Consider the following 11,571-nt stretch of genomic DNA (forward strand, 5'->3'; position numbering starts at 1 on the left):
AATTGGCTGGAAATTTTAAAGGAAACATGTTAGAAACCAAAACGTACAATGTTATGAAAGAAGAATTTTGTTCTGGATAGTGGTGACAATAGATCATTTTTTAACTGGCTGTCATTTGCAAGATGTTTACTAGCGTCTGAAGCGTTCAAAAATTTCAGCATGAGCCAGAACGGATCTGTCCACAGCCGCAAGCGCTAACTGGTACTGACCTTTCATAGTGACCAGAACCTGGACCGGAGCAGAGGTGTTCTGGGCCGCCTGGTACCACTCCCCTCCGCTGCGGCGGATCCAGACCCGAACCTGGCAGGAGTACAGCCCGCTATCGGCCTGGGCCACGCCTTGCACCAGCAGCCGGAACAACCCCGCCTCCACCCGAGTGAACCGGACTGGGCCGGCCGCTCCCTTCACCACCCCGTCCCGGCTCATCTGGGCCAGGACCCGTGACTCCGCAGGCCCGCCCCTGGGGGCGGGGCTCAGCAACCATGTGACCTCCAGGCCCAGGGAGAGCTGGTAGTCAATGGCGATGGAGCAGGTCAGATTGAGGGTGTCGCCCACGCTGAGAGTGATGTCATCTTCTTCCACGGAGACGGTGAGCGACTGAGCTGTAACGAGACACAGATTTACCCCTGAGTGACAACACAGACTGTCCCCAAACCTGGAGAAATTTACCCCTGAGTGACCAACACAGACTGTCCCCAAACCTGGAGAAATTTACCCCTGAGTGACCAACACAGACTGTCCCCAAACCTGGAGAAATTTACCCCTGAGTGACCAACACAGACTGTCCCCAAACCTGGAGAAATTTACCCCTGAGTGACCAACACAGACTGTCCCCAAACCAGGAGAAATTTACCCCTGAGTGACCAACACAGACTGTCCCCAAACCAGGAGAAATTTACCCCTGAGTGACCAACACAGACTGTCCCCAAACCAGGAGAAATTTACCCCTGAGTGACCAACACAGACTGTCCCCAAACCAGGAGAAATTTACCCCTGAGTGGCCAACACAGACTGTCCCCAAACCAGGAGAAATTTACCCCTGAGTGACCAACACAGACTGTCCCCAAACCAGGAGAAATTTACCCCTGAGTGACCAACACAGACTGTCCCCAAACCAGGAGAAATGTACCCCTGAGTGACCAACACAGACTGTCCCCAAACCAGGAGAAATTTACCCCTGAGTGACCAACACAGACTGTCAGCTGAGATTGAGATGCCTCTCTAAAATCTGCTGAACTCGTAGAGCAGAAACTTTGGCTGCCACAGCACCATAACGACCACATGCCCTTTGAGATGTGAGCGAAGACTAATCGTGCCATCTGAGAATGAGAGCAGTTGACATTTTTGGGATTTCTTTTTAAGATAAGGGCCTGAAACAGGCACGTTGAGAGCTGCTCTTCCTGCTGCCATCTGGCTTCTGTCAACACAGACATGATTTAGCCGGAGGTCAAAGGTTAAAGGTCATTGTTTCTCCTCTCATATACAGTGTTTTTTTAGTTTGGCATTTTCCTTTTCATCCCTTCTTCATGTCTCCTTTATCCTGCCTCTCTCCTGTCTCTCCCTTTTCTCAAAATTTTAATTAAAAGTTGCATGCTGATGAAGAAAGTCTCTGTGGTAACTACTACAGGAGTATCCAAGGCAACCGGAAGTCAAACAGGACTCCTCTGAGGCCCCCAGACAGGGAAATACAGAGATTGGGAGAAAGAGAGAGAGATGGACAGAAAGAGAGAGAGATGGACAGAAAGAGAGAGAGATGGACAGAAAGAGAGAGAGATAGACAGAAAGAGAGAGAGATAGACAGAAAGAGAGAGAGATGGACAGGAAGAGAGAGACAGAGAGTGATGCAGCAAGAGAGACACAGTACAAGCCCCGTATTCCTGTAAGGGGGAATGTGTGTGGGGTGGGGTCAGAGGTAGACTCTGAGTAGAATTTTCTTTGGGCCAAATTTGATCAACGGAACTACCCATAGCTTTTTAAAATGCTGAGAGATTGATGGATGAAATATGTGATCAGCACTGAAACTGCACCGGCACCAATACCAGCACCGGCACCAACACCGGCACCAACACCAACACCGACACCAGTACCGGCATCTGCACCGGCATCTGCACCGGCATCTGCACCGGCACCAACACCGGCACCAACACCGACACCGACACCAGTACCGGCACCAACACCAACACCGACACCAGTACCGGCACCAACACCAACACCGACACCAGTACCGGCACCAACACCAACACCGTTACCAGTACCGGCATCTGCACCGGTACCAACACCGGCACCAACACCGGCACCAACACCGACACCGTTACCAGTACCGGCACCAACACCGGCACCAACACCGACACCGTTACCAGTACCGGCATCTGCACCGGTACCAACACCGACACCAACACCGGCACCAACACCGGCACCGTTACCAGCACCAGCACTTTTTGAAACAATTCCTAAGTGACATTACAAATAAAATAGCATTTAATGGCTAACTTAACATTTGTCTTCTTTCATCTAGCAGCTCATTTGCTATTCTTGTTCTGTCGCTACAAGCTCTTAGTTTGTGCTGTCACACATTTCTGCAGCACCATGTCACCTGTCATTGTGATTTACGCACATTTACAAAACGTATCCTTATTTCATTCATTCCTCTGTTAAACTTACGAATCAACTTTTCTATGACCCTTTAATTACGTGTTTGAAGCAAAGCATTGTGACCCTCGTAGTCACATGTTGCCCAAATCGCTCCCGCAAAGATGGATCACTGCACCCTTCACCAGAGGAGGTAAACGAGCACAGATATTTTCCTTCCTTTTATTGTTAAACAGTTCTACTCACAAGTACACAAGGACTTGAAGAAGGAAGGAAAGAAGAAGCGTTTTTAAAGCATTCCAACACAGCCCAGGAGGCAGTTGCTTTAGAACACCAGTTACGCATCATCAGTCAGCGCCGTGACCTTTGACCTGTCTGGGGGAGATGCACAGTTGCCACATTCCCCTCCCTTCTGAGCAGTCTGTGTCTGCAACTCTACAGGCTCAACTAGGACAGCTGAGGCCAGAGATGTCTCTAGGGGGGGGGTGAAAGGTGGTGATGATTCTAGGGGCACACAGTTTGGGGGGGCACAACTAAAGTGTGAATGGTAAATGGACTGCATTTATATAGCGCTTTTACCCAAAGGGCTTTACAATTGATGTCTCTCATTCACCCATTCACACACACACCAACGGTGAAAGGCTGCCTTGCAAGGTAGCAATCAGCTCGTTGGGAGCAATTAGGGGTTAGGTGTCTTGCTCAGGGACACTTCGACACGCCCAGCGTGGGGGATCAAACTGGCAACCCTCCGACTGCCAGACAATTGCTTTTACCTCCTGAGCTATGTCGCCCCCACTAAAACATAAATTCTATTAATTATATTTTAAAAAGGTGGGCAATATTAGCCAAAGCAACTTTCAGGGGCCCCAGAATTCCTAGCTACGACACTGGCTGAAGCCCCTTAGGATACTGGATTTTGATTGGTCAACTACTGTTAGAGACTAGAATGAAGAAGACAATATGCGAAGAGGATACAAGCAGAGGGCCGCCTTACCTGTGGGCGTGACCTGCACCTCCCCCAGCTCCACGCTCCTCTGCAGGATCTGCTGCCAGGCTCCGCCCACCTCGTGGAACCACTCCCGCGCGGTGCACGCGTACGCGCCCCCGTCGCCAGGCAACGCCTCGGTCAGCACCAGGCCAAAGACTCCGCCCCCCTGCAGGTCCAGACGCAGCCCACCGTCAGAGTAGCGCTGGGTGTAGTTGGCCCCGACCGTTACCCCCCCGTCGGGCCCGAACGACAGCACATCCTCTGGCCCCGCCCCTCTCCCCACAGACCAGGTGACGGACAGGTGGGTGTAGCCCTGCTGCGGTGTGTCCCGAGTGGCATTGCAGTACAACCCCAATGGCCCACCCTCCGGCACCACAGCTGGCGGGGCGGACGACGCCACCTTCAGGCTGTCCTGGAGCACTGCGTGGAAAAAAACCAACAAAACAATACAAATGCAATATGAGATGGTAAATCTGCATTTATATGGCGCATTTTCAAGCAACTACCGCACAATGCACTTTTCAGTGAATACCTCTCATTCACCCATTCACACACACACTCACGCATTCACACACACACACACACAAACCAACGGCGATCAAAGCAGCCATGTAAGGCGCCAGCTCGCTATATATCCATTTACCATTTAACTTCACATCAGACTCGTACTCACCGCTGAGCTCCACATCGGCCTCGTACTCACCGCTGAGCTTCACCGCTGAGCTCCACATTGGCCTCGTACTCACCGCTGAGCTTCACCGCTGAGCTTCACATTGGCCTCGTACTCACCGCTGAGCTTCACATCGGCCTCGTACTCACCGCTGAGCTTCACCGCTGAGTTTCACATCGGCCTCGTACTCACCGCTGAGCTTCACCGCCGAGCTTCACATCGGCTTCATACTCACCGCTGAGCTCCACATCGGCCTCATACTCACCGCTGAGCATCACATCGGCCTCACACTCACCGCTGAGCATCACATCAGCCTCGTACTCACCGCTGAGCTTCACCGCTGAGCTCCACATCCGCCTTGTACTCACCGCTGAGCTTCACCGCTGAGCTTCACATCAGCTTCATACTCACCACTGAGCTTCACCGCTGAGCTCCACATCGGCCTTGTACTCACTGCTGAGCTTCACCGCTGAGCTCCACATCGGCCTTGCACTCACCGCTGAGCTACACATCTCAGCCTCATACTCACTGCTGAGCTTCACATCGGCCTCAAACTCACCGATGAGCTTCACATCGGCCTCAAACTCACCGCTGAGCTTCACATCTCAGCCTCGTACTCACCGCTGAGCTTCACATCGGCCTCATACTCACCGCTGAGCTCCACACTGGCCTCGTACTAACCACTGAGCATCACTAGTGAGCTTCACATCTCAGCCTCATACTCACCGCTGAGCTTCACATCGGCCTCATAGTTCCCGCTGATGACGGAGTCGGTGCTGGGGGTGCTGCAGCGGAACGTGGTGCTGTCGGCGGGCGTGAGGCGGCGGATCTGCAGCTCCACGCTTGCGGGACCCAGCCTGTCTACCGTGATGTCACCGCTGTCCACGCGGCTCCGCAGGGATTGGTCAGCGTAGTTCAGGTCAAAGGTGGAGATGAGCTGGAGCCAGCTGTTGCCATGGAGAACCTTCCAGTCGAAGTCCTGCTCGCTGGGGCCCTCGTAGTCGGACACGTTACAGCTGAGGGTCGCAGGCTGGCCCTCCACTCGAACCAGGGGCCCCTCTGACACCTGCACCACCCGGCCCTCACCCTGCCCTGCAACAAACACACACACGTGAACACATACACACACACACACACACATACACGCACACACACACACACGCGTGAACACATACACACACACACGCACACACACACATACACGCGCACACACACACACGCGTGAACACATACACACACACGCACGCACACACACACATACACGCACACACACACGCGCGTGAACACATACACACACGCACACACACACATACACGCACACACACACGCACGCACGCACACACACACACACACGTGACACACACAAAAACACACACACAGGTGAACACACACACGTGAACACACACACACACACACACGGATGAACACATATGGATGAACACATACACACATACACACACACACGTGAACACATACACACATGCATGAACACATACACAAACACATACACACGTGAAAACACACACACACACACACGTACACACGTGAACACACACACACACACACAACATGGGGTGGGGTGCAGAGGGCGATGGGGTGCAGGGGGTGGTGGGGTGGGGTGCAGAGGGCGATGGGGTGCAGGGGGTGGTGGGGAGGGGTGCAGAGGGCGATGGGGTGCAGGGGGTGGTGGGGTGGGGTGCAGAGGGCGATGGGGTGCAGGGGGTGGTGGGGAGGGGTGCAGGGGGCGATGGGGTGCAGGGGGTGGTGGGGTGGGGTGCAGGGGGCGATGGGGTGCAGGGGGTGGTGGGGTGGGGTGCAGAGGGCGATGGGGTTCAGGGGGTGGTGGGGAGGGGTGCAGGGGGCGGTGGGGTGCAGGGGGTGGTGGGGAGGGGTGCAGGGGGCGATGGGGTGCAGGGGGTGGTGGGGTGGGGTGCAGAGGGCGATGGGGTGCAGGGGGTGGTGGGGAGGGGTGCAGAGGGTGGTGGGGAGGGGTGCAGGGGGCGATGGGGTGCAGGGGGTGGTGGGGTGGGGTGCAGGGGGCGATGGGGTGCAGGGGGTGGTGGGGTGGGGTGCAGAGGGCGATGGGGTGCAGGGGGTGGTGGGGAGGGGTGCAGGGGGTGGTGGGGTGGGGTGCAGAGGGCGATGGGGTGCAGGGGGTGGTGGGGAGGGGTGCAGAGGGCAATGGGCTGCAGGGGGTGGTGGGGTGGGGTGCAGAGGGCGATGGGGTGCAAGGAGTGGTGGGGAGGGGTGCAGAGGGCAATGGGCTGCAGGGGGTGGTGGGGTGGGGTGCAGAGGGCGATGGGGTGCAGAGGGCGATGGGGTGCAAGGAGTGGTGGGGAGGGGTGCAGGGGGTGGTGGGGTGCAGGGCGTGTGTCTGAACAGCCCAGCGTGATGCTCATTAAAAACTCCATTCAGTTTGTGAGATTGGTGTCCTGCAATCTGAATGGGTTTTGGCAGCGTTGTGCTACAGGTCAGTGTAGTGCTCCCCCACCTACACAAGATCAATAAAATAAGCAGCCGTTGGTGAATTAGCAGAGCAGAAGCCCTGAGGTTGGGCAGGCTTATCTCACAGAGTGGTGTAACCCCCAGAGGTGTGTTCTGTCAGGTTTATAGTAGGGTAGCGTCATTAGCGTGTGAATTTCTGCAGAAATATTGACACAGCCGCAGGGAAAGGAAGTCCGAAGGCAAACAGCCTTTCCGAGCTTCACGAGATCCCTTTAAGTGCGCTCCAGTAACACCTGACTCAACAGCAGGGCTGCTACACGCGGCTCCACACCCCAAAGCATGACCTGAGCAGACCCAGCCCAATTCAGGGGTTAGCATTTAGCCAGCCGCACAACAGAAGCTAACGTTAGCACGCTTGCATTCTAACATGACTGACTCAACATGGGAACTCGCATTTAGCCTGCAATCCAAGAAAAACCCAGATTACCCACTAGCCTAACATACCTGACTCAGAGAGGACAAGCATTTACAGTAGACTATTATTCCAGAGAGCCCAGCATTACTGCAGTCCATTGTGCCTGTCTCAACACGAGCCATACCAATTAGGCTGTTATTATACACAACCTATTCCACAAAATCTCCCCCCCCCCCAACCCATGCACACAAACACACATACACATACCCTAACCCTAACCTATTCCACAAAATCTCCCCCCCCCCCCAACCCATGCACACAAACACACATACACATACCCTAACCCTAACCTATTCCACAAAATCTCCCCCTCCCCCCCACCCATGCAGCAGGGGCACATGACCTCTGAAACAGAACACGTACACACACACACATACGCACGCACACACACATACACACACACATACGCGCGCACACACACTCACACGTACACACACACACATACGCACGCACGCATACATACGCACGCACACTCACACGTACGTACACACACACACGCACGCACACACACACACACACACAGGCACGCACATACACATACGCACACAGACACACACACACGCACACACTTACACGTACACACACACACATACGCACACACTCACATGTACACACACGCACACACACACACACACACACACACACACTCACATCTAGGAGGGCCTCTTCCAGTACAGAAATGTGATCATTTCACACTGCACTAATTTAAGCTCCAGTGACAGAAACTCAAGGCCCAGATCATCCCTGTGTAGACTTAACAGTACAGCAGCCAAACTAGAGAACATGACAACAAACACAAACACCAACCCACGCAAGTACACACACACACACACACACACCCACCTGATAAAGCACACACACATGCACAGGCACGCACACACACCTTTCACCAACACACAGTCACACACACACACACACACACACACACACGCACGCACACGCCCCTTTCACTCACTCACACAATTTCTCCTTTCACAGACACACACACTCATGTACATAATAACATGCCAGTTAAAATGCACCAAAACACTGAGAGCATGTATCTTTTTTTAACCTCACCAAGTATGGAGTAAAAAAAAAAAAAAAACCTGCTCTTCCTGTGGTTCTAATTGCAGGTGTCTGCAGGTGTGTGAATACTGTTCCACGTCTGTACAGAGCTCACCTGTGAAAACCCACAAGCTCCACCCATAGGCAGTCTATTAGCCTGAGGGCTACGGACACACACTCACCGACCACTTTATTAGGTACACCTTGCTAGTACCGGGTTTGCCTTCAGAACTGCTTTAAGGTTTGACATTTTGTGCATTCAGAGATGCTCTTCTGCATACCTCGGTTGTAACAAGTGGTTATTTGAGTTACTGTTGCCTTTCTATCAGCTCGAACCAGTCTGGCCATTCTCCTCTGACCTCTGCCATCAACAAGGCATTTTCGCCCAAAGAACTGCCGCTCACTGGATATTTTCTCTTTTTTGGATCATTTTCTGTAAACCCTAGGGATGGTTGTGCATGAAAATCCCAGTAGATCAACAATTTCTGAAATACTCAACCAGAGTTGCCGCCACGTGATTGGCTGATTAGATATTTGCGTTAACGAGCAGTTGAACAGGTGTACCTCAAAGTGGCCGGTGAGTGTATATACTATCATATCTGCATTTAAAGCAGACAGTCAACGAGCTCAAGTGAGCAGAGTAGAGTAAATTAATTCTGCAGGTTCACGTGCTTCTATGCTGTAGATTTAGAGTCAATGCGAAGACATGCATTATCAACACAATTTCAACGGACAGCTGTAGGTCCCTGTCAAATAATCCGCATTCATTGAACCGTATGCGTACTAAATAATAGTGAGATGCGTCAATCCCTATTTAATCACCTGTTTCGATTTCCAGGAAATTAGAAAAACGAGTGTCAATCACGACAAAGATTCGCAGTGTAGTGGTCACTGACATAAATCAAATTTATTAATAATAATAATAATAATAATAATAATAATAATATAAAAACTTACCGGATGTTAAAAGTAAAATGAAGTAAGTTAAAAGTGCGTTTCTCATTTTTCCAGCGCCAAATGCTGCCCTTTGGATATCCTTTGGGAATGAGTCCATTCACAATTTTTTAAAATCCAGAATTGCAATGGGAGTTTTATGAAACCTACCCGAGCCTTTTTTAAAAAATCTCAATTTCCTTGAATTACACGAGGATAACTATTTTGCTCTAAATGGCGCGTGCCGTGCCTGTCCTGAACACACTCGTCCCGGTGTAATGATTCATTTTTACTCCCGTCATAGTGCGAAACGAAGTAAGGGACTGCACGCGCACGACTACGGCGCTCGCCGGGACCGGAAGTGTTCTCTTTCTTTCGGGAGAGGGAGGAGTTATAGCGACAGGTAGATAGGAAAGGTAGATAGACTCGAACGGAACAGAACAGATATGCACGCACATGAGTCCAGGGACTGGTCCTCCGCTCCTGTCACGATCGCAAACTCCTCGGGCTCAGCACTGAAGCTCAAATAAACACACAAAGCATTCGCGTACTTCTCTATCTTCTTATCTGCTAGTACACATGCGTATATGTGTGTGTGATATAATAAAAACATAAGTAGGAGGGCTTCCCCCCAGTCTGTCTAAAGGTACCGTTGTTTCGTGTTTTTTCTCAATCCTAGTTGACTGTAGGGAGAAGTCACAAACTGTAACTGCGCTGAGTCTCTTGTGCTCACCGTGTTTTTAGCGGGCAAAAATTGAACAGTTGCTGTTGCCATGCAAAGGAAATGGATGTAGGAAAAAAAGGAAACAATGTAACTGCTTTTGCATACAGATAGACAGACAGAGAGAACCGAACAATCACCACCATTTTAAGCTAATCACAATCATCTCAATCCTTATTATTTATTTTTTTAAAAGGGAAATATTCTGCTTCAAGCTGTATGAGAGAAAAATAGAATTTTGTCGCCACCTAGTGTTAAACTAATGTATTTTAGATTGTGGAGGACCACTCTTTCCTGTGCAAATGCAGAGCAGGAAGTGGTTATATGTAACCCATTTAGTGCAGTGTTTTCTAAATTTGACCACGTAAACCAAACCTGTTCATAGTTCAAATGTTGCACGGATTTGGAAACCATTTATTTATTTTAAACCTGGTTAAAAGATCTGTTAGAGATCTTGCTGATATGGTTATGATTGTGTGGTTATAGATTAAGGAGTATGTGCAACACAACAGGTTTCAATTGTTAATGCCACAGTGAAATAGGACTAGCCATAACTTACTAAACAGAACATCAGATGACCGCAGAGAAGTCCATTCATTCTATCATTGCTCATGTTAGAATACGTTATTACAGCATAAAGCTGACAATAAAAATATTATGACATCAATGTAATTGAGAGGTAATTAAAAAGGGAAAGCTTTTTATGCAAGCTGTTCAATAAAGGTGAGCTCCTCCTAGGCCTGTTCAGTAAAGCTGAGCTCCTCCTAGCCCTGTTCAGTAAAGCTGAGCTCCTCCTAGCCCTGTTCAGTAAAGGTGAGCTCCTCCCAGCCCTGTTCAGTAAAGCTGAGCTCCTCCTAGGCCTGTTCAGTAAAGGTGAGCTCCTCCCAGACCTGTTCAGTAAAGGTGAGCTCCTCCAGGCCATGTTCAGTAAAGGTGAGCTCCTCCAGGCCATGTTCAGTAAAGGTGAGGTCCTCCAGGCCATGTTCAGTAAAGGTGAGCTCCTCCAGGCCATGTTCAGTAAAGGTGAGCTCCTCCCAGACCTGTTCAGTAAAGGTGAGCTCCTCCAGGCCATGTTCAGTAAAGGTGAGCTCCTCCCAGACCTGTTCAGTAAAGCTGAGCTCCTCCAGGCCATGTTCAGTAAAGGTGAGCTCCTCCCAGACCTGTTCAGTAAAGGTGAGCTCCTCTCAGACCTGTTCAGTAAAGGTGAGCTCCTCCTAGCCCTGTTCAGTAAAGGTGAGGTCCTCCCAGTCCTGTTCAGTAAAGGTGAGCTCCTCCAGGCCATGTTCAGTAAAGCTGGACTGTGCAGCTCAGATGGGTCCGGGTCTTCTCTGCGTGGAGTTTGCATGTTCTCTCGTATTTGAGTGGGTTTCTGGGTGTTCTGGTTTCCTCCGACACCAGGTTCCATACACCCCTGCCTCCTGCTCTCAGAGCTGGAGTTGGTCGCAGCTGGTTCCATAGATGCACTATGGCTGCCCACTGCTCCTAAATAGCTAGGATGGGTCAAATGCTGAGAACAAACTACCCCATGGGGTCAAAAAAGTATAACTTTCTGTGAAAACCTGTCTGTGTGGTGTAAGACCAAAACAAACAGCAGATGGCAGCATTGAAGCGCTGACTGACAGACTGAAGCTGTGCAGAATTTCTCCAGGGCCGAGGTTCCCCACCCTGCTCCCGCAGAACCCAGAGGTTCCCCACCCTGCACC

General features: G+C 51.1%; 1 protein-coding gene across 1 annotated transcript in view; it reads right to left on the reverse strand.

The window, feature by feature from the left end:
• LOC118222265 (prostaglandin F2 receptor negative regulator-like) overlaps window positions 1-9,620 on the reverse strand; it is a 29,620-nt gene extending 20,000 nt beyond the window's left edge. The window contains exons 1-4 of the mRNA XM_035407713.1: window positions 9,172-9,620; window positions 4,974-5,339; window positions 3,584-3,997; window positions 210-602 (exon numbers count right to left, since the gene is read on the reverse strand). Coding sequence (XP_035263604.1) covers window positions 210-602; window positions 3,584-3,997; window positions 4,974-5,339; window positions 9,172-9,268 — 1,270 coding nt within the window. The 5' untranslated portion in view covers window positions 9,269-9,620. The remainder of the gene's footprint in view (window positions 1-209; window positions 603-3,583; window positions 3,998-4,973; window positions 5,340-9,171) is intronic.
• Between the last annotated feature and the right edge of the window lie 1,951 nt (window positions 9,621-11,571).

Source organism: Anguilla anguilla, chromosome 3, assembly GCF_013347855.1.
Source record: "Anguilla anguilla isolate fAngAng1 chromosome 3, fAngAng1.pri, whole genome shotgun sequence".
Taxonomy (NCBI): Eukaryota; Metazoa; Chordata; class Actinopteri; order Anguilliformes; family Anguillidae; genus Anguilla; species Anguilla anguilla.